This window comes from Beta vulgaris, chromosome 5, assembly GCF_026745355.1.
Source record: "Beta vulgaris subsp. vulgaris cultivar EL10 chromosome 5, EL10.2, whole genome shotgun sequence".
Taxonomy (NCBI): domain Eukaryota; kingdom Viridiplantae; phylum Streptophyta; class Magnoliopsida; order Caryophyllales; family Amaranthaceae; genus Beta; species Beta vulgaris.
The window spans coordinates 45,705,547-45,729,692 of NC_079206.1; the positions used below are offsets into that span (position 1 = coordinate 45,705,547).

Here is a 24,146-nt window from a genome sequence, read left to right on the forward strand (position 1 = left end):
TGCAGTTTTCTGGTAAGGGTACCACTTGATGAGGAAAATCTTGGAAAGTTCTGGCCAGGTGGTGATGGTGGAAGGCAGCTTTTATACCAGAACAAAGCTTTATCCGCAGAGAAAACCAAATAGGAGGAGTTTCATCTCATCAGGAGTAACACCAGCTTGCTTCTGAGTAGCACAACACTGTAAAAATCTCTGCAGATGCTGATTTGGGTCTTCAGATGGTAACCCAGCGAACTGATTGTTCTGAACCATATTCAGAACATGAGACTTGATCTCAAAATTTGTAGCAGCAATAGTGGGCATCCGTACCCCAGTAGGCACGTTATCAGGAGATGGTTGCGCATAGTCTCTGAAGGTTCGAGTAACATTCTCACCCATGTTGACAGTAATAGGTGAGGTGGGGGTTTCTTGGTGTGGGGAAGATGGTGGAGATGGTGTCTTTTGGGAGGGTGTCCCTGCAGACAGCTTAGCTTGTTTAGTTTTCTTTCTGAGTCTACGAGCGGTCTTTTCAATCTCTGGATCGAACGGGATGAGATTTGGAGATTTCAATTTCCTGCTCATACACCAAAAACACTAAAACAAACGTGAGATGCTCCAAAGAACAGGTGTTCTTCAGAGTAGAGGTTAGTTTAATACTATAATTCAGACAAAATAAAATAAACCGTCTCCCCGGCAACGGCGCCAAAATTTGACAGGCTAAAGTCGTATCACCTAATCAAAAATAACCTAAGGTCCACTAACTAGTAGTCAGGGAAGTCAGGATCGAATCCACAGGGAGAAGTTATACTATCGTATCTGAACTCTAATATTATACTAACGAAATCAGATGAATGGTTGTGTTACTAAGCTAAACAGGTAGCAGAATTAAATATGAAGGTGTAAATATATCAATAAAGACTAGAATCATGGATCACTATGCATACAATTCGGGAAATCAAGGATAAATGATAACCACCTAGTAAGTCAACTGTCTAGGGCACTGTAATTTCTCTCGAACATTACCTCCCTCAAAGATCACCCACCGCTCTCGCATAGTCAAGGGTCACTTTGCCTAATAATTGAAAGCCTATACGGTATCTCTCCTCTCGAAGTAGATTCAGTATTGCAAAGTAGAAATATAAATCAGGCCTAACTTATAATCCTAGCATGAAGAATCAATCAAAGGAAACAATTGAAATACCAGATAATCAAACTAATCTATCAATTCCTCATTGCATACATAGATCTCCACAATTCTAGATATAGAACTACTCACTCATAATCATGAAATCAATAACAAGAATCATATAAAAACTCATACTTTGAAACATGGCAAATAACTAAGAAAACAATATAATTAACAATGGAAGAAATAACAAAGAAGTAAAGAAGAAAGATTAACGAATTATATTGAACTATGAAGCAAAAGGTTTGATCTTGAATTGAAATCACAAAGCAATAAATCAAGGTTCTTGAAACACTCTATGGAGAAAACTAATAATAAAAACTAGATAGGAGTTGATAATTCTCATTTTTATATTTATACAAGCCCTAAAACAATAGAAGAAAATCTCGAAAGAAGGGCCCGTAATCATTAAAAACCCGCGTCTCGTCAGCCGCCCGATCGGGCCAAAGTCGCCCAATGAGATCGGGCTCCAAAGCGAAGAAAAAGGCAAAAACCATCAGTCGCCCGATGTGATCGGGCTGACCCGCCCGATGCCATCGGGCGGTCTGCTAACATGGCAGGCAAAAGTTGCTGGAAGGGCGCCCGACGTCGGGCCAGGTCGCCCGATCGGGCCGAAGACCGAATTACGACAGGGCATAAAATGCCCGATCGGGCCCGCAACAGAAATATGGGAACTGATAATTATTAATAATAACCGCAAGGCTAATGAATCTAACTAAAACAATAACCAATAAGTTTTAACTAATTATTACAGACCAACTAAATTGAATGTAAATTAATTATTACAATCCAGAACATAAATCTTATAGTCAAATAAATAACAACGGAAGTCTTTTTAAAGTCCTTTTAAATCAAAAGGGATCCAACAGACTCTTTAACCCAATTGGAGCTAACTATCTTCAAGTCCCTGCACATTAAACACTGTAATATCAGCCAAAGGCTGAGCAAGATTTAATACTGTAATAAAACAAAACTATTCAATGTGCAGGGACTTGAAGATAGTTAGCTCCAATTGGGTTAAAGAGTGCGTTGGATCCCTTTTGATATAATAGGACTTTAAAAAGACTTCCTCTGTTATTTATTTGACTATAAGATTTATGTTCTGGTTTGTAATAGTTAATTTACATTCTATTTAGTTGGTCTGTAATAATTAGTTAAAACTTATTGGTTATTGTTTTAGTTAGAACCATTAGCCTTGCGGTTATTATTAATAATTATCGCGGCGTAGAACCTTTGGATTTCCGAGTTTATATTTATTAAATTGATTTTAGAAGTATTGGAAATTCAGAGTTGTTGCAGTTGGTATCAGAGCATTACTCATCCAACATCAATACATGTTTCTATGAAATTTTGGCAATCAAAGATTTCACTCGCAGTATGATCAGAACCCGTTACATGTAGTGGTGGAAATTTGTCATTCATTAACACACTCCAACTCCAAAAAAAAATGACATCTAAATAAATTTAAACACCAATAACAATAAACAACAACACTAATTAACATGATTACGCTAATAACCTTCCAAATTTTCTGCTCAACAATCCAACATAACAAAAATCTCAAAACTAATAATTCTATGAATTAAATTCGAAAATATGCTAGATACATCAAATTAAGCATCAAATAAGAACCACTCATATAAAATTCGCACATTACATATTTTCCCCAATTCGATTTTATTCTGAAAATAAATCACCAAATACGAAAATAAAACTTAAGATTATAACTTACTTGATTAAGGGAAGTAATGAGAGTAATATTACTCAGAAAAAAATCCGGAAAACTATTCTTTTGATCCAATCTCGACCCGAAAATCGCAAGCCGAAGCACAATATTAACCTCTTCGAAAAAACCCACAAAAGAATCGAAAACTATTAAAGAGACGAGCAAGAGTTGAAGTGTGATGATGATTGATAGTGAAAGTAGTAGCTTTGATGGGGTATTGAGTTTGTGTTTTTTTTGTCTTTTGGGTGTAACAAGAGGTTGAAGGAGAAAGAAGAGGAAAGTAGTACAGAAGGAAAACAAAAGAATCGTGGCTTTCTAACTTATAAGTTTTACTTTCTCTCTTCTTTTCCTTTTTGGCTTGATTAACCTAGGAAATCTAGGATTTAGTTTTTTTTTTTTTTTTGACTACTTCAAAGATAAAGTGAAAGCTAGTAAAAGAAATATATTTTTAATAAAAGGAATCTAAAATTATTTTCCTAAAATAAATTAACGCAACTAATTACTAAACGGATATAAAAAAATACGGGGTGTTACAATAATGTTCGAGAATCTAGTGAGCATATCATGAACCGACTCCTTAGGTTTCATATGGAATAACTCATATCTGTACATGAGCATATTTATCTTTGATTTCTTGACTTCGCTTGTTCCTTCATGAGTAACTTGTAGAATTCCCACATTTGCTTGGCCGATTTGCATCCCATGATTCTATTGTGTTCATGGGGACCAAGACTACAGTGGAGAATCTTCTTGGCTGAATTGTTCATCTCCATCTTATCAAAGTCCTCTTTATCATATTTTGAGAGAGGTTTGGGAACTGACTTGCCTTTTTCAAATTTTTTTTTTGTGACTTCAAAGTCACCGATTTCAATGACTCTCCATACTTGATAGTTTTCAGCCTTAATGAAGATTCCCATATGATTCTTCCAGTTACCAGTATAGTAGTGCTTGCTATTGAACATAGGCGGATGTTAGGTTGAGTAACCTGTTATTTCACTAGGAACACTACAAGAGGGGGGGTGAATTGTAGTGTGGAACTTATTGCCCACATAATGCGGAATTTACAACATAAGCAATAAGGAACTGAAAGTGCAAGAGAGATTTTTACGTGGAAACTTCTTGTCTCAATACAAGAAGAAAAACCACGACCTACTCAGGATTTAAACTCTTCACTATAATAGGAAATCTCCTATGATTCAACCTATTACATACTCAAGTTCCACTCGGAACTCCAACTCTCTCACAATCTCCACTCTATACTCTAGACTTAACTCTAAGTCTTTCAAGAGTTCCCACAACTCTTTTACAAAAGGTTTACTCAAACCCTTCACCCCTAGATAGACTTCACCCTAAGTCTACGCATACACAACAAGAACTTACTCAAGTTCCTAACTCGAACTTGATACAAGAACTCACTCAAACCCTTTACCAAGTTCCCATTACAAGAGTTCACTCAAACCCTTTAACCCCAAACTCAAATACAGACGCTTCATAATTTGGTTTAACTCTGGTATATAGAAACTGAATAATTGTAAAGGAACATGGCACTCGTAGGAACTTGAAACTCAAAGCAACTGACTCAAACAAGGAATAGAAAATATAATTCTTTTGTAACGCTATTCCTTAAGCCAAACTTATGGAATGACATAAGTCTAACACTATGGAAAGACACTAGTCAGACAATTTGAAACTTAATTAAACTTGTATATTTATAGCAGTCTTTTAGAATGAACGTGGGATTAATCATGTGTTAGTGGTTAAACCATTATCCCATGATGTTCCTTACACGGAGGAACACGTTCCTCAAACATCCCATGATCTCCATGATCACTGTTAAATGTGGGAGAGAATTAAGTTACTGCTCCTTAATTTTAGCAACCACTTTAAGCACTAATTTGAAAATCTGATTTAGTTAAAAACATTTTAATTATTAAATCTGAAATTAAATCATTTTAATAAAAATATATCTTTAAATTATTTTCGTAAAAATCGAATAATATTTTTATTATCTTTAGAAAAATAAAATCTTTTTCTTAAAAAGATTTTCCTTAAAATCAGATTTTTCCTTAAATAAAACGGTTACCTATAATCTAGGCATAATTTACTTAACTGACATAACTGTACCGTTGTAATGCTCCATCCTCAGTCTAGTTCCTTTCAATAGTTAGTTCCTTTAACTTAGATTAGTAGACTACCACGTCTGTTCCTTTAGAGAGGAACAGACAGACAATTTCTTTAACAATACTCATTATACATATTATAAATCTAGCCTTTTTATTTTCCAAAAACTAAAAAGATAAAATTAAATTAATTAAAATAAGATTCCCAAAGAAACCGATTTTATTAAAACTTATCTTTTATTTTAAAACTAAAACTTATCCTAAAACAACTAATGCACATTATTTATAAATATTTAACCACGTAGAGATTTATTAAGAAATAAACTCTAAATTAATTCTTATAGATTATGATAATAATATGCATCAGATTTATTGACTCTTAAATACTTTTGACTCTAAGTTCCACGAGTTCCTTTGACCTCACGAGTTCCTTTAGACCTTGTTCCATTACCTTTCATGTTTCCATATACTTACATGAATCCTAGAAAATAAACTCATATTTTCTGCCTTCATGCTCCATGCTGCTCAAACTCAAGAACTGCATGTTGATAGCTCAACCTTTGGAACTTCAGTGTGCTAGTTCCTTTAAGAAACTTCGCACTCATAGTTTCTGCTCAGGAACTTCTTGTTTCAACTCTAAAACGTTATATTGCTGCTCCCACATAGGAACTGCTCCATAACTTCATATTTAATGTTCCTCATAGGATGTACCTAGGAACCGCTCTAGTTGTGTTCCTTATAGGAACTCTTTTAGGAACTTCACTTGTGGGAAGACCTTCATGATGTGATATATTCAACCTTTGATGACTTGTTTCATATTAATGTAATATGCACATCTCAAACACACATGTTAGTTAGATAATCATCATTTGTTTATAATCATCAAAATACTACATGACTCAACATAACCTTCGTCTAATCTTTCTCCCGTAGTGTTCATGATTACCAGGTACTACCTCCTCAGTGTTAACTGGTTTTGGAGGAAACGGGCACTGATACCAATTGTTAGTCTAGTATAAACAATAAATCAACTAGAAGGGGGGTGAATTGTAGTTGAGGAGAATTTCAAACTATTTCGCGGATAAACTAAATTTGAAAGCTAATAAACACACGAAGATCCTTTTAACAATGTTCTCTTCCTCAATTCTTTAGGAAGAAACCTTGCTATTTTATTTACAATAGTTCTTACAACTTATTATAAATCAATCTTCACTTAGTTCCTCTAGGAACCAGTTCCCCGTCACCTTGTTCCCCCTGAACACGTGACTTTCCTCACTTGACTTCACTAGAAGTCTTCTCTTTCTCTTTTCTCTCTGTTGAATACAAGATTTTTCGTTCTCTCAACCCAAACTCAAATACAATGATTGTAATAAATTGAAAATAAAAAATCGAATAAACTTTCTTAGATGTAATACATGAAAATCTGAGAAGTCTTTAGTTTGAATTCGATTTTCTAAAGCTATAAATAAGAAAATCTGATGATCCACATTTTTCTCCACTATGGGCGCTATAATGTAGCCCTCCACCACCACTTCTGTAGCCGTTACTCTACCGATTCAGCATATTAAGTCCACGTTTATCTAACCCATAGTTTCGCTCCACCAATTTCGCGAGTGTTAAGAATATGGCAATTGGTTATGCTTCCTGGAATTTAGGAACTAACTGACCAGCACCTTGTTTCCTTAGACGGTTAATTTGTTGTTGCACATTTAGTTGCTCATCCACTATTCCTATGCATACACCACAAACTAACTCCACTAACATTATGGAATTTAAGTTTGTTAGAATTAATATTCGACAACATTAGAATTAATCAAAATATTATAATCATGTAATGATTTGAATAGACAAACAATTAGTTGAAATAACTTAATTTTGGTTAAACTCATAACTAATTCTTCATAAGTCATCAATAAGCTAATTGTTTCAAAATGAAATAAATCTAATCTAAACTATAATAATACGAAGTCATGAAATTAAATCTAAGAGAAAATAAAACTAACTTAGATAATATTTAACTAGAATAAAAACTACATTGTTTGTCATCATCAAAATAGTAAATACAACATAACTAAAACAAATAATACATAGAACTGAATTGAATTGAACTAAATTGAAGTACTAAACTGATTGCAATCGAAGTGAACTGAACTTAATTGAAAATAAATTCGAGAGAACTCGGTCCATAAGAACCGACCCTTATTGTAGAAGTTTTGCTAGCCGAGACGATAAGAGAGATATTTCAAATTCCACCCCTTTCTCCTTTGTAATATCCTCTCCCAAACGCTCCGTTCTCCTTGTTTAGCTTCTCTTTCAGTGAGCCCTCAATCTGACTGCATCAAAATAATGGCTTTAATCATGTTCTTTCAGTGAGATTAAACCTATCTCTTTAATCTTCTTTGAATTTTCTTCTATATACTCCATTTTCCCATCTTTAAACTTCACAGAGAAGTTAACAATGGCAGCTTTTACCGCTTTATCTATTTGTCCCTGTTCTCTCTTTTATCGTCCTAATCATGTCAAACGCTACATTTCCTGCTCTGTTGGTCCCTCTCGTAGTTTAGGTATGTAGTTTTCTGCTTTGTTTTTCAAGCTACTCAAAACCCAAATTGTTGTTGTTATGCTTAATCTGTTTGGAATTTTGTAGCTATATGAGATTTGGGAACTTTTGTTTTGGAATTGTTGTAAGTTGGTTGAATTTTGTTTCTTTTGTTTGCTGTTGTATATATGGGGGCGCTTTTTCTTACGTTTGCTTGTTAAGTAACTTAGAAGCTGGTCTAAGCTGAAATTTAGTTCTAAATTTGGGTATGAAATTTTCACTAGAATGTATTTGGGTTGTTGATGACCTGGTTGTTCTGCATTTGTTCTTAAAGGAGGTTAGTAAAGTGATGTATGATAAGATGGGATTGTTCAAGTTGATGGTCATAATTTCCTTGGAAAATTATTGCTACAGCCAATGTTTCTGATACTCCTTATATAACCTCAAGCACCGGTGTCAAGTCTTGACATCAAGACAGGGGTATGGACACTTGACACTTCATTTTGGACCATAAAAGAAGAAAATGTTCCATGAAATAGCGGGGTTTGAAAGTTGGACATGTTCTTGTGTCTGACATCAGTGCTCGAGTTTGGGTAACATAGGCTAAAATCTTGTCATGGAGGCAAAATTTTGAATGTGTTATGCATACTACCAAGTTTCAATTGCTATGGAATTTTGGGTTGGAATCTGAAGGCTATTAATGAAAGAGGGCCACAACTTCTCTTTTCTCGAGATTTGTGGAATGGTCTATGAACTTACTTCAGGAATATTCTATGATAATCTTTTTATTTGCTTGTCTTTGTTGAAATCAATTGCTTTGTTCTATAGGAAGTCAAACAATTGACAAGTGACGGGAAATTTGTGGGAAATTGTTTTGCATACGATTACTACCAAGATGTAGCTTAGATTTTAAGTGTCTGATTTTATAAGTATGTACAAAAGAGCAGAAATTTTCTCACTGCTGACAAAGAGCCCATCTAACCAATTCCTCCTAGTAGCCTAGTAAATATAAGACTTGGTTGGTTCCAAGCAGTTAGCATAATGATATCAAGTTAGCTTGATAGCAGATTTTGTCTTCTAAGAGCCTTGTGAAAGCTTCTTTTTCTGTGTTACAATTTTTTTTTTTTTTTTTTTTAAAAAGACAATAGAAAAACTATTTTTCATGGAAGACTATTTCTTCCCAATCAAGCACAACCCTGGTTCCATTCTCAGCATACTCTAAGCTTTATCAAATATGACCTTCGTTCATTCCCTTGCTCCCGTCAAAGTGAATCCACTTTTATAAGCTAACAAATGGAGGTACTTGTGCGGTTTCGCTGTTTGTGACAATGGTATTATATTTCCACAGAACTGCAAATGATCTTGAATTTTGGTCTCATATCAGTTGGTGCTAGCTGGATCCTTGAATATAAGTTAGTTTGTTGTGCAAACGAAGATAGGGATGAAACCAAACTAGTTTAATTGCTCTTGGGCTGTTCGAGTGATATGCTAATGTAAACCAACAAATAATTATGTTATACTAAAAATGATCAGTTGACACTGATAGATCACTTCAGGACCCTCAGAGAGAGAATTTATGTTCTTCTCCTGTATGTTGCGAATGTAAGGTATCCAATTATTCAGTTCATTCTTTAATCACTCTTAGCATTATGTATCCTCCATTGAGCTTACAGTCTGAGTGGTATGCTAAGGGGAACCGTCAAATAATTCAATAAGAGATGCCTTTTTCTCTTATACAGTAGATAATTCACGCGTAAAAGAATGTTCAAGAATTTTGGTTTCAAATTGGAATCGGGTAAGTATATATTATAAAATTCGAATTCGGTCGGAGTAGTTTTTATTGATACTATAAGGAAGGAAAAGAACATTGGTTTGCGCTTTGATAGGTGAGGTATATGAAGACAAAAAGTCTCTTTGATAATGTTTCCAGTAAAATATACCATATCTTATATATCCATTCGCTCCTTGACCATAATTAGCTAACGCAAGCCTTCATTTACCTTACTGTTTGGCGGTATGCTAGACAGAATGGACAAATTATTTGATAATAATGCATATTAAATTGAATCAGTTCAACCAATCTTTATAGACTTCACCTCTGGACCTTCCGGAGATGTTTTTTTTGTTCTCCTTCTTGTATCTTGCAACTGTCTTGATATCTAATTAACCTTCATCCATACATCATATCCATTATATTTAAACACACTTTTTGGCAGATAAATGTTTATCTATTTATTTGCTTTTTCGCATCCTTGAGTTGGTTTATATGCATATGTCGGACAAAGATGCAGCCTTGCCTTTGAGTTGCGCAAAATTTGGCCTCAAGGATGTTACAGAGTTATCGGTAGAGGTTCTATCATATGCAATAAAAGATGTTAACCTTCTTGTGTTCACTTTAACCCATGTTAGGTTATCTTAAATTTTCTTTTCACCTATTATTTTGTACCTATAAGTTGTAAATTGGGAGTAAAGTTCAAATTTAAATTGTCAACATTAGTGACATACTGCTGTGCTGAACAATGGAGAATCAGAGTCAGACCTTTAAGCTGCACACATAATGAAATGTTAAGCATATCACTGATACTGGACTATGTTGGTCTAAGACGTTTTGTCAAGATGTTCATATTTGTTGAGCAGCATCAGGAATTTCTATTGACGTATGAAGCTGACAATTTTCCATGATTTAGTTTCCTTTTCAAAAGCGCTATAATTATTTTTTCGGGCTTCCTCACATTGTACTGCATTTTAACTTTGTAGCTTCAATCTGTCAAGGGCCAATGGTTAAACTCATGCAATACAGTTGTTACAAGGAGTCTGTATATTGTAATTCTTTGAACTTGGTTTAGCAAATACTCATGTAGTTCTAATTGTTAGAAGTAACATGGCATATGTATTTTGCCTTATTCAAATACATCTTTGTTTGATAATTTCACCTACCGAGTTTCCTGTTGCACCTGTCAGGTTATTGGAAGTTAGTTCTACACTAACATCTTCGGCCTTGCGCCAATATCTTTTCCATCGTGATATTTTGTGTACTTATTAATTTATTCCCAGGTACAAATGCGACAAAAGTACCACGTAAAAGACCTGGAAGACTCGAGGGTGCTAGCAAAAGTATGGAAGATTCCGTAAAGCGAAAAATGGAGCAGTTCTATGAAGGTTCCACTGGTCCACCTCTACGTGTTCTGCCCATTGGTGGCTTGGGTGAAATTGGGATGAACTGCATGCTTGTCGGTAATTATGATCGTTATATTCTGATTGATGCAGGCATAATGTTTCCAGAGTAAGTCTCTATACACCAGAATTTCAGGTCACCACCTGTTTTTGCTTGTAGATTATGGAAGTACTGATTTAGTCTCCTTTACGTAATCTTTTAATGCAGCTACGATGAGTTTGGTGTTCAAAAGATTATACCAGATACCACTTTTATAAAAAGATGGAGCCACAAAATTGAAGCTGTTATTATTACACATGGACATGAAGATCACATTGGTGCGTTGCCTTGGGTAAAGTTTCTTGCTTTTCTTGAAAGTTGATTATAATACCATGTTGTCAAAATAAGTAAGTCACTTGGAAGCTAGGACCATCTAGTACTGTAGGCTAGAGTTCTTACTGCACTAACTTTTCTCGTGTTAGTGCTATACAGTTTCATTTGTGTGGTTATCTGGGTTCTTGCACTTGTGAAATGCTATTTGCCTAGTTCCACTGGAATTTTCAAGTTTGACTTGACTTTAAATTTTATCTATATTGATAAAATATCATAAAAAGAGATACTTAGAAACTACTTTAAAATTAAGTTAATGTCTTTTACCCTGCATTGTAATTTAATTATATTTTTTTTCTTATAAGAACGTTTGACCTATTTGACTCTTCACAAGATTAATATTGCCAACTTACTTTAGAGCCTTCCAGGGTGGGGGAAGGGTTCAGGTGTAGGCAGCCTGTTTCCGTATACTCCTAATCTGAACTTACCAACCATTTGTTACTTGATAATGAATAAGAGTTAATAGTTCGATAGGCTGCTTTGATTTAAACCAATATAAGTATATAACAATTAATTAAATGATAATGAACCTTTAGCTCATTGTAAATGGACGTTTTTTGTTCAATGATTAAGGATGGTGGGGAGAAATGATGATACCTTTCAGTGGAGTGATGAATAGAATACACAGCGAAAATTGATGATTAGGATTACTAAAGTGAACATACCTAAGTAAAAAAGGAGTAATTTTTTTTTAAAACATTAGGAGTCAATTCTCTGACAACTAATATTCAGAAAGGTCAAACGTGGCAATGTCAATGCGGCAGTGTGTGTATCTTGTAACATACTGACCAGATATTTTCTTGTTCTCAGGTTATCCGTGCCCTGGATCCAAATACACCAATATTTTCGTCCTCTTTCACCATGGAGGTATATGATGTTATAAATTTGTTCATTGTCTAATAAGCAACTTTCTGGAAGCTCCCTTGACCCTCCTCCCCTTTCCCCCTATTATTTTCTCTACTTTCCTGCACCTTCTCCTCTCTAGCTTAGATGTTTGTTTAGGTTTTAATTATCTTTGATGAACATGCTTCTTTCCAAAAGAGCTTTACAGTTAGATAATGTGTATTCTCTGTGATATAATTCAAATTAAGTCTTGAAAGTGACAACCTTCTGTACTTGAACAGCTCATAAAGAAGCGTTTGAAAGAATTTGGAATTTTTGTCCCTTCTAGACTGAAGGTGTTTAGAACTAAAAGGAGATTCACAGCTGGGCCATTTGAAATAGAACCTGTTAGAGTTACCCATTCAATACCCGATTGCTGTGGATTGGTTATGCGCTGCAGTGATGGTACCATTTTCCACACCGGTGATTGGAAGGTACGGTGTTCTTGTGCATCTGTCTATTAATTGCTTCAAAGGGCACTGATATGTACCTTTTGCTACATAATAACTGTTCGATGTGCAGATTGATGAGACACCTGTTGATGGAAAAGCTTTTGACCGTGTTGCGTTGGAGGAGCTTTCCAAGGAAGGAGTTACATTAGTAAGTTTTTATAGGTGATCTTTTTCTTTTTTTTTTGCTTGATGGTTAATCTGCTCGAGTTGGTTGATTAAGATTTAATTCGGAGAGTTAGCTACCATTTTGCATGTGGCTTCTAGTATGGTGTGAGAGTATATGTGCATTCATTTCACATGTTTGTCGTTGATTTTCGATACTAAGGTCTTCAGTCTAGCTTGGCTACAGAGAATGTACATTGTTACTTGTAGGTTGCAAGTGTCAAGTGGTCAAGTCTCAGGCCAATGAGGAGTGATGGGGCTGACTTAGCTTTCATGAACTTTGTGGAACATGGCTGAGCATTGCCATTACGAGATGTAATTACATTTTTTGATATAATGATGTGATTTTTCCTGTACTGATATGGGGAGAAAGTGCATGCAGTAGTTTAGACAAAGTAACAAAGATTGGAAATGAATCTTTTTTTCGTTATTGTTTGTATAGCCTTCAGATCACCTCAATGCAGAAGCTAAACCACAAAGAATGAAAGGACATTATATAAGATTATTTGTATACTTATATTAGATACTCCTAATTGTAAATGTATCTTAAAATAGAAATAAAATTCAAGTATCACCTAAAAAGAAGATCCTTTTCCTAGTTGCATTCTGACACACCAAAATCCTACCCATATTAAGATCTTCTTTAATTAGTTGGTTAAAACATATTGTATAATAAATTTATTAGTTCTATAGTTTAATAAAGATAAAGGGATCAACAAAGTTCTTCTATTTAATTCTATTAAGTATATAGCAAATAGACCCTGTGTTACGTGGCTGATTTATCTCCATTTTTTTCCAAGTAGCAATTTCCTTTTTAAAAAGAGAAAGAGAGGGGGGGGGAGAGGTGGAGGGAGAGGGATAGAGGGAGGGGAGGGAGGGAGGGGAGAGGGCAAGAGAGAGAGAGAGAGAGAGAGAGAGAGAGAGAGAGAGAGAGAGAGAGAGAGAGCCCCCTCGATCACCCTCACACCTAAATCACCCTCGAAACCCCAACGATCACCAACACCAGTTGCACCGTATCCCTATATCCCCTTTTTGTTGTTGTCAGAGATTATATTCCTCTCTCGAGGAGGTTGCCATTGACAGTATCTGTACGGAAAACAAGTTCAGCGATAGGGTAGAGTTTGCCATAGAAGTAAGTGTGAGTTCTCTAATTTTATAGGAAGAGTAATTGAAAAGTTGATTTGTCTTGGAATTTAGATACACAGTGATGAAGATCTTGGATCCTCTTGAGGAGGACAAATGCCGATAGCAACGGTGGTTGTGAAGGTGTGGGGATGAGGAGAGGAAGTGGTGGTAGCCTGGTAAAAGGCTGGTCTGGTAAGGAGAATGGAACGGGGTGGGGTAGTGGCTGTGACTGGTGGTGGGATGGGGAGGAACGTGGGAATGGCGGTTTTTGTGTGGTCTGTTATGGGGGGGGGGGGGGGGAAGGGGGTGAGCCATGAGGATGGTCATTAATTTCTTTAATTAGGTTTTATTATATGTCCTTCCCGCTTTCTCTCTCGTCCTTCTAAACTGGGTGCCTTGTACTTTGGTTGCAAGTAAAAAGAAACAAAGGAAGTATTTTGATTATTACCGGTTTCATCTGTGATACTAATATTGTGGTACGCACTATGCTAATCAACAGCAGCAGTCTGCTGTATAATATGTGTAAATGTAATAGCAGTTGCTCTAAATGGTTTTGGAGGGGGAACCTTGTGAGTTTGTGACCTTTTCTTATATGTGTTAATGTATGACCAGTAATGGCTGCTTCTCTGTACAACTTGTGCTCATCAGCATTTAGTAGTTTTCTTTAATTGAAAGTATCGACCAACCACATTTTGTTGTAGATGATGAGTGATTCGACAAACATAATGTCACCTGGGAGGACTATTAGTGAAAGTGTTGTGGCAGATGCATTGCTAAGGCATATCTCAGCTGCCAAGGGAAGAGTGATTACCACCCAGTTTGCATCAAATATACATCGCCTTGGAAGCGTAAAAGCAGCCGCAGATGCCACTGGTCGAAAGTTGGTATGCATCTTTTATAGTTTATATGGTATACTTAATGGTCCCTGTCGTATAACAAGAAAACAAAAGTTTTAAGGCATACATGTAATGGCAATAATATTGTGTAATATCTTAATAGGTTTTTGTTGGAATGTCCTTAAGAACATATTTGGACGCTGCTTGGAAGGATGGGAAGGCACCTATTGATCCGTCTACTCTGGTATGATGTATAAGAATTCTTTAATTATGTAAATTTTATCTATGGGCTTTTACTATATATGTCTAATGCAACAACTTAAATTTCCACACCCCCTGGAATCAATCCGGTCCTCAGACACATATGAGATGGATATTACTTTTGTTGCCTGATCTGACCATAACTGACTTAGGATTCTTAGATAAATTGAGCATTCCACAGTTGTGGGTACTGGCTTATGTTATTGTTTATAGGTCATGTGATGTCTATATATGCATCAATATACATTTTCTCTTGATTGAGATCCTATTATCTTCTGGCCAGATTCATCTTACAACCCATATTTTCTAAGAGATAAAGTCTGCAAATTGATTATGCGATGTACTCTAATTTTTATCAGGTTAAGGTGGAAGATATTGATGCTTATGCCCCAAAAGATTTATTGATTGTAACAACAGGCTCTCAAGTAAGTAATAAGATGATATCAAGTTTTTGCGTCATTGCATCTTGTCACTCTTGGCAAGCCAATTGTAATATTTAGTCACTCTCCTAACTTCTTTTTGGCTAAAGTCTTAGTATACTGTTGTGTCAGGCAGAGCCACGTGCTGCCCTTAATCTTGCCTCTTATGGGAGCAGTCATTCCCTCAAATTAAGCAAAGAAGATGTTATATTATACTCTGCGAAGGTAATTGTCGAGAAAACATTGACGATGATAATAAATTTTAAATGATATTGTACAGCCTATCAATATAATCATGTACTGTCTTCATTATTGTCAAATTTGAGGTTATTATTGTTCAATAATTCTTGGAATTATTGTATGTTTCTGTCTGTTAATTCTATCTTATGACACACAGGTCATACCTGGAAATGAATCTCGGTGTATGAAAATGTTCAATCGTATTTCGGAACTTGGTTCAACATTAGTTATGGGTAGAAATGAGATGCTGCACACTTCTGGTCATGCCTACCGTGAGGAATTGGTAAAGATTATATAGGATCTACTGCTACTCTTTTTCATGGATCTTTATTATTTATCTTTAACTGTCATTAGAATCTTAATATTGCTACAAAGAACTTGAGATTTAGACGCCTTATAATTGCCAAACATGAGCAGTATTATTTTCATCTTTTCGTTAAATTGTCGTGGTTACTCTCTTCTACATAGGAAGCAATCTATGCATGAATTAGCGGAACTTACAGCTTCTAGACTACCGTGTTAATTAAATTTGAGAATTTAAATCTTGTAGTTTAGGTGGTGTATTATTTGGTTTGTCATATTGTGAATGATATCACAGCAATCCAAATTGTGATCTTAGAATTGAACAACTTTGAAGTAACAAACTCATTTCCTGTCTTTTGTCATATTCCAATTTGGTGCTCATCATATTTAATAAAGTTACATATTGCTTTTTCAAGGCGGAAGTACTGAAGATTGTCAAGCCACAGCATTTCTTGCCCATTCATGGTGAGCTGTTGTTCCTGAAAGAGCATGAACTGCTTGGAAAATCAACTGGTATTCAACACACTACTGTAAGATTTGGGTCTCTCTTTGGCACAGAGCATTAGCTTAATGACTTGTGTTAGACAGAGTTACTTTTGTGCTGTCTATGCTATTATGTCAAGGAGTTTTATCATAATCTGTCTAGATCACAGATTTTGTTGTTCGGGTTCATGACTGTATTCTGTAGGTGAAAGCGGGAAAATATCGCCTTGGCATAACTCATAAGCTTCTCTAACTCTTATCTGGTGCAATTTTGGCAGGTGATAAAGAATGGAGAAATGCTTGGAGTTTCTCATCTTATGAATAGAAGAGTTTTATCAAATGGGTTTGTTTCCCTGGGCAAAGAAAATTTACAGGTAACTGTTTACGGAATATTCTTATAGGTCATTTGGTTCAAGATATGGAATGGAAAAGGAATGAACACAAATAGAGGAGGGGAATGGTAACACAAATGGTTACCTTTATTGAGTGTTTGGTTCAAGCCAAGGAGTGGAAATGAATGGTAACCATTACCACCAAGAAATGGATTTTGTTACTTCTGGGGGAGGGGAAGGTAACAAATTGGGGATTTTGTTACTTGAGGGGGAGGGAAAGGGGAAGGTAACAAATTGGGGAATCCATTACCACCAAGTAATGGTAATGGATTGATGAGGGGTTGAACCAAACAACAAGAAAGGGAATCGGTAATTGATTCCGTTTCTTGGAGCCCCAAAAATAGTGAACCAAACGACCCCTTAGATTCTTGTGGAGGATCAACTCATTGTATTCCATCACCAACCATCAACTTCATATTTGATAAAATTTTCAATTTGAGGTATGCAAGTTTGGAATTTTGGATACCTTGTGCAAGCTATCATGTGTTGGTGAGGGAGTATGTTGACTAGGTTCTCCTGGAGACCTAATACGCGCTTTTTCTGTGGTTGCTTCTGCAACGCTTTCGTTCTCGTCACTTACAGGGTGTTTTTTATTCACAGTTGATGTATAATGATGGTGATAAAGCATTTGGTACATCTGCTGAACTTTGTATTGATGAAAGAATGAAGATTGCTACAGATGGTATTATTGTAATCAGGTAGGGTAGGAACAAGAAAAATAAGTCGGTATTGTGCTTTCATAAGCTTATTTCATACATCTAACACTGCCTAACTATATTCATTATGTATGTGGTGAAGCATGGAAGTTTTACGCCCTCATGCCGTAGAGGGTTATACAGAGAATACCTTGAAGGGGAAAATAAGAATAACCACCCGATGCTTATGGCTAGATAAAGGAAAGCTTTTAGATGCGCTGTACAAAGCTGCCCATGCTGGGTTGTCTAGCTGTCCTGTAAATTGTCCACTTTCACATATGGAGCGGACAGTTTCTGAGTTATTAAGAAAAGTGGTGAGGAAGTACAGTGGAAAAAGACCTGAAGTCATTGCGGTTGCTACCGAAAATGCAGCAGCAGTTATATCTGAAGAAGTCAATGGACGGCTATCTGGAAAATCACATAGTGGCTTTGGTCTATCAGCATTGAAAAAGGCATTTGATGGACATCATCAAAGAAAAAAGTCCGGAAAAGTACAAGATGAGGAAGATGATGGTCATCTGTCTCAAGATAGCAGTAGCATGCAGCTGGAGTCTGAAGGTTGTCCTCTTCCCTTTTGCATCTCTATCTATGCCTGCACATCTGAACGTCTAGTTTGATGATGAAAAATCCTACACCTTGTTGGGCTGATTTTATATTTAAAACAAAATTTTATTTCTTGGCTTTCCTAAGATTATAATAGTATATGATATGTCCTCTGCATAAAGGATATTTCAATTTTACCCAAGAAGGAAATTTTATGCCTACATGGTGAGCTTGCCTGCTCCTGTATACAATATTTGCATGAAAAGGATAGAATAAAAAATGCTCCCATTTTTAGAAATTTGACCACATTTGACTTTGGTGGTCAAATTTTACTAATTTTGACTGTGGTGTCAATATACAACTGACGGAGTTTATGTGTGTTTAAAAATGTACTTTTAAAAAGTATCTTGTTATTATATAGGTTTAACTAGAAATTTTATGGTCAAAATTGAATTGTTTTGATCATAAAGGTTCAATTTGGTCTCTTATGAAACAGGAGGATATTATAAAAATAATAAGCAGTTGGTGGAAGCTAAGCTACAAAAATTCAGAGCTGAAATGATTTGGTAGAGGTCTTCTAGGACTATTAAAAGCTCTGTATATATTCTTACCTCATTTCAATCTTATTGGATACAGATAATAGTGAATTTGATAGGCTCCTTGAAAAGGTTGACAAAGCTGGCTCTGCTTCGGATATAGAAGAGAGCTCTTCTGCAGAATCTGAGAATTCAGATGGTATTTGGAAGTCATTTACCGGGTTGTCAACACTACCAACTGGTAAGCAAGAAGAAAGGGGTGAAATATCTACTTTACTTGAGGAATATGCAGACAGAAGCAGAGGTGGGGAAGTTAATAAAGATGAATCTGATGAGGAGTCAAAACATTCCACAAAGCGTTCAAAGTCAACAACACGAAATAAATGGAAGCCTGAAGAGGTTAAAAAGTTGATAATGCTGCGTGGAGAGTTGCATGACAGATTCCAGGTTGTAAAAGGACGTATGGCACTCTGGGAAGAAATATCATCAAGCCTTTTGAATGATGGCTTCAATCGGACACCTGGACAATGCAAATCCTTGTGGGCTTCTCTTGTCCAAAAATACGAGGTCAATTCTCTGACATCCTTTTTGTTTAGCTTTCTCTAGCAACGTACTAATCCACCTGTGGCTCACATAACGGGTAAGAGTGAGGCTTGAGTGAGAGCGTCTCACGCTAATTTATTGTGAGATATCAAAAGTGAGTTTAAAGCCACCCTTAGAATAGATAGTCACCTTAGTCTCACAATAAGCTATTCTGATATTGTCTTTCAAGACTTTACCATTCAGGAAATGAATAGACATACTCATACCGAGTGACTTGTGCTGGTTGACTTTCCCTCTTCTCTTTCAGTGGTTTCTCCTAGATGTAAATAATGGGTAATATTATGAACGCCCCAATTGTTTGGATTTGAATTATGATTGAATTATACACATTAAATAACTTCTCCATGTGAGAAAAAGGCCTCTTATCAAGAGAACTAGTTTTCAGCACATGAGCGAGTTACAATTTTAGGCTCACGTGGAAATGAATCATATTCTAAAGTCGCACAAGATATGATAAATTAAATCTGGAATGCTTGACGGGGTAACATTTTAACAGGAAATAGAAATACGAAAGAGGAACCAACATCCTTAAGCCCACTAAAAGTCATAAAAGCGTAACTCACATTTTTTGGCAAGAAACAAAGATATTGGATAAAGTAATGTCTTTAAGTACATAACAAGCCAAAGTACATATGAAGGTTGATATACAGCCTTATCATAATTATGGATCTTCATATGTAAAGCTTTCACCAAACTCTAGATAAATATGGCCTGCATATAACAGGAACTGATCTTTTATTTTACTGGAAGAAGTATATTAGGTCATTTAGATGCACAAAGTTAATGTACATATAGTATATATGTAAAACTGAATAGATGCACCAGGGAACATTTTTGTTATTTAGAACCTAAAGGTTCCTTGCCTCCATATGTCATGCAGTATTAGTGGGGTTTCCATTGTACAAACAAAATTAGTTGGACTAGCCCACTTCTTCGTAGGTTATATATTCACATATGTAGCTTTCTTGATTGCCTCTTCATCGGACAACTTTTGTTTAGGAAGAATACCTATATGATCAAGAAAAAGAAATAAAGATAAATGAAAGGTAGTAGAAATTTTTTCCATGTGATTAGGAAAGAATATTGAGCATGGTATCAGCACTCCCACTGCTCCCCATCCTAGACTATCCACTATCACAACCACCAAAACTCTCCCAACTTGTACTTGGCCCACCAGGAAAAAAAAACCACCACTCCAATGACCCAACCACCAACCACCAACCACCAACCACCAACCACCAACCACCAACCACCAACCACCAACCACCAACCACCAACCACCAACCACCAACCACCAACCACCAACCACCAACCATCACCCACCACCGTCTTTTCACCATGACCATTGACCACCACCACCACATAAAAAGAAAAAAAAAATCCACCTCACTATGATAGCCACCATAACCATTGACCTGCCATAAATAATAATAAAAGGTTCCCTTGAAACCACTACAGTTGACCACCATCCGGCCACAACCTCGACAGCTATGCAATCAAGCATCATGAACCCTAAATTCCACACATATAGATGATTGATAATTGATATCGTAAGAGAGAGAGAGATACCCAGAGATTGAGAAAGGACATCGAGAGAGATAGGAGCTCGAGAAAAAGAAATTAGATCGATAGAGAAATAAGGGATTGTGATTCAAGAGAGAAAAGAAAGTTCTAGAAAGAGGAAAATATAAGTGCTAACTATTGCAGATGGTTGGTGGTGGACCAAATCATTAGATGTGGGAAGAGAAAGAGCCAAACATCCCTGATTTTCCCATGTTGTTCCCATCAAAGATGAGAGGTGGTAGAGGGCATCACTGAACATCCACCGGTGGCGGAGGTGGTCTAGGTGAAGGATGGGATTGATGGTAATCTTGCGGGTGGAGGATTTAAATGGTGGTGGGTTGGAGATGATGACATGTGTCTCGAATTAACATAGCTTAAGCATCATTAATGGCAGAAAATGAGAAAATAAGGAAGAAGAAGATTGATTGATAAACTGAATATACAACAAAATGTAAAGATATTCAAGCTTTCGAGAGGCTTGATTTCCTCCCAAACTAGTATTTGGGCCCGGGCATTACCCCGGGTTGATATTGCTTTCCGAACTTGATATGCATTTTTTCTCATTCCCATTAAAATATATTAAGGCAAACTCAACATCCAAAAGGTACAAATATAATAATGTGGACACTTAAAATATGATTAAAAGTTGGTTGAGATGGTAATTGTGTCATGTATAATAGCAAGAGGTCACGGGTTCAAATCTTGTTGCAAGGTTATTTTACTTTTGTTAATTGACATGACTTGTGTATAGATTGGACAATTCTAGTGGAGTAGCAGTGGCGCGTATACATTGTCACATACGCCTTTTAATATATTTGTATAGATAAACTCTTAAAAGGTCACCAAAATTCCCATCAATATTCAAATAATTTCTCTCTCCCTAATCTATTCTATTTATAGAGCTTCTTCCCTTCTAACCCTTTAACTTATTCCTCAAGCTACCCTTAACGTACCTAAATAACCCTTCCCTCTTTGCATCAGTCACTTACAATTAATTGTATACTCCCTCAAAACCTGGTTTTTGTTGAACTTCACTATTAAAATTGGTGATTTGACCATAATGCTTGTGTTAAATATAAGAACTATTTTGCAAGCGCTGAAAAAGATCAAAAGATAATCAAATGCAACATAATACATTCCTCAAGTACCTGCACAAAATTTATATTGTGGTTCAAAGAACTGCACAGCTTAAGAATCCTAGAAAGAGAGAAGAGAATGGTAAATTTTACTTGCTAAATTGCAGAGTAGAAACAATTTGATGAAATAAGGTTCACTTGTGGTTTGATCTGGAGAATGAGAGGAAAAAATATTCTTGTTCAATATCTAACTATTCTTGAAAAACGTTGTCCAAATGCAAATGAATGCATATACTGGGAAATGGTGTACAAGAGAGTTTTTTTTTAAGAGACACCTTTTGCTATTTTCCTCAGGTTCATCAAACTTTGAGACTGTTTCGACAAGGGTATTGTGATGAACTAACATCACTAGGACATATTAGAGAAGAAGATTAAGAAGTAAAATGGACTTGATTGATGATTTTTTGAAAAACAATAAAATAGAAATAGTGTTTACAAGCTTTCGAGAGGCTTGCTCTCTCCCAAAAGAACTCTTAAAAGTTCACCCAAAATACTACTCAATATTCAACATGATTTCTCTCTCCATATTCTATTCTATTTATAGAGATATTTCCTCCCTAACTTATTCTTCAAGCTACAAATAAAACTAACTAATTATATAATACCAAAAGGGCCCCTCCCTAGACTAGTCTATTACAGGTATCCACTAGTTTTGATTATCGAGTTAATCAATTGTTGGGATTATTTTGAGAAGGTAAGCAAAGTTGTAATTATTGGTATTGATTTTTCCTAAATAGAATGAGTTTGAGGAAAATGGCCATGTAGTGAAAATGGAAGAGAACGAGTGGAGGGGGGGGATTTAAAATCGAGAATGAAGTTTGCTGGGAAGGGGAAACACAGAAAAATGAACACTGAAATTTTGCCGGGAAGGAGAGGGGAAATTGCCAGGGAAGAAGAGGGACAAAAGGAAAAAAAAAATATGTACAAAAAAAAAGATAAAAAAAAATAAGCAGAAGAAAGAGGTCATAAGAGGGTATGTGTACAAATGAAACTTCTGCTATAAATGAATAATAGTAGTATATAGACTGGAGTAGCTTTTTTTGTCTCCTAGAGCAACGTCATTGCTTTTATCTGGAAGGTATTACTTTTGGAAGGTCAAATTCTATAAACATTGGATATTGTTCAAATCAGAGCTGATATGAGTTTTCTATTAAATGCCTGACTTATGAACAGAGCATGGCAGCAGGCCAGCATAAGCCTCATCCTTTGCTGCTGTGCTTAAGTTTAATGCCAGGATAATTCCTGACTCTTAATTCTTGAGGGCGGAATGGCCAGTGGGGTATCCTGCAGGCATGGCCCATGGGACGATCTTGCCTATTGAATTGTGTAGTAACTTTATTGCAGTTTCTTAAAACTATTGATCACTTGACACTTTATCGATAATTCAAAAAATCAGTACTAATTTGTAAACAAAAATCATAGTCCGTATGCACTAATTCCTTACATGTCAATCAAATTAAACATTTGAGGAATTGAGGACCAATCATTTCCCGACCAGATGCTTAATTTCATTGTCCATGGTTTAAGCTCAGCTTCTATTGCTACAATGTTATCACTCAATGATTGTGGTCACTGAATTTTCTGTTGCAGGAAAGCAAGAGTGATGAAAAGAGCAAGAAAAGTTGGCCTCACTATCAAGAAATGGACACAATATTATCTAATTTGGGAGATGTGGTGAACTCGTGAATCAAGCATTCCCATAACAAGATTTGGTATTTGATGAACCCTATTATTGGCTGTGTAGATTTGACCATTGTCATAATGGATTTAGAGAAACACTTGTGCTGCGGACATGATGGCTGATGCTGAGGAATGGAGCAGCTGTATCTCTTTATATCCGTTATTAATGGCTTAAATTTTGTACAAAAAACAATCACTAGATGAAATTTGATCAAATTTTGACAGCTACATTGTATTAGTTAGTTTCCTATAAAAGTGCCATTTTCCGTCTTCCTGGCCTTGTCTGTTCAATTTTCAGTCGCATCTACTTTGTAAAAAGTATTGGCCAAGCTAGTATTTAGATTGTCTTTTACTTTATTTTAATCAAAATATTGTTGAGTTCTTTTAGAAGTATAGCATATTATTAAACATGATAATACAAGACGTACGATATTAACAGTACAACAATACTATGAAGTGCAGCTTTTACAGTTTCTATCTCTAAAGCTGAAGTATTGATTTACTTGTAAGATTATACATTGGTATAAATTTAATCAATAAAAAACTAGGAATTATTTGAGAAAATTTTCAATGCGATAGGTTCTTATCCTTTTGTCAATATCCCCTCTGTGGTGAGGTATGGAATAGGACCACCCTGTTTCTATTCAAGAATGTCCTCTAATTCCCTATACCACATCACTAATATCCACCTATTACCAGATACTTCATAGATAGAGCCAACAAGTTTGAACTATACAAGTTATC

General features: G+C 35.8%; 1 protein-coding gene and 1 long non-coding RNA gene across 3 annotated transcripts; both read left to right on the top strand.

Annotated features, from left to right (window-relative positions):
• The first annotated feature begins 7,209 nt into the window (after positions 1-7,209).
• LOC104893494 (hypothetical protein) lies at positions 7,210-23,792 on the top strand. Of its 2 annotated transcripts, XM_010679596.4 has the most exons (17): positions 7,210-7,572; positions 10,602-10,830; positions 10,930-11,053; positions 11,902-11,958; positions 12,216-12,407; positions 12,496-12,573; positions 14,414-14,596; positions 14,712-14,792; positions 15,169-15,234; positions 15,361-15,453; positions 15,626-15,751; positions 16,188-16,301; positions 16,533-16,628; positions 17,247-17,344; positions 17,445-17,899; positions 18,521-18,987; positions 23,313-23,792. In XM_010679596.4, exons 1-17 carry the CDS (start codon positions 7,467-7,469, stop codon positions 23,406-23,408), a joined length of 2,661 nt encoding a protein of 886 aa, XP_010677898.1. In that variant the 5' UTR covers positions 7,210-7,466; the 3' UTR covers positions 23,409-23,792. The 2 variants fall into 2 exon arrangements, with proteins under 2 accessions (XP_010677898.1, XP_010677899.1); XM_010679597.4 differs by lacking the exon at positions 7,210-7,572 and having other exon boundaries at positions 10,688-10,830; positions 10,930-11,039.
• On the top strand, positions 18,994-22,685 carry LOC130591617 (uncharacterized). The gene is made up of 2 exons (XR_008969520.1): positions 18,994-20,821; positions 20,861-22,685. It is a non-coding gene; the product is annotated as an uncharacterized LOC130591617 (long non-coding RNA).
• Positions 23,793-24,146: the final 354 nt, after the last annotated feature.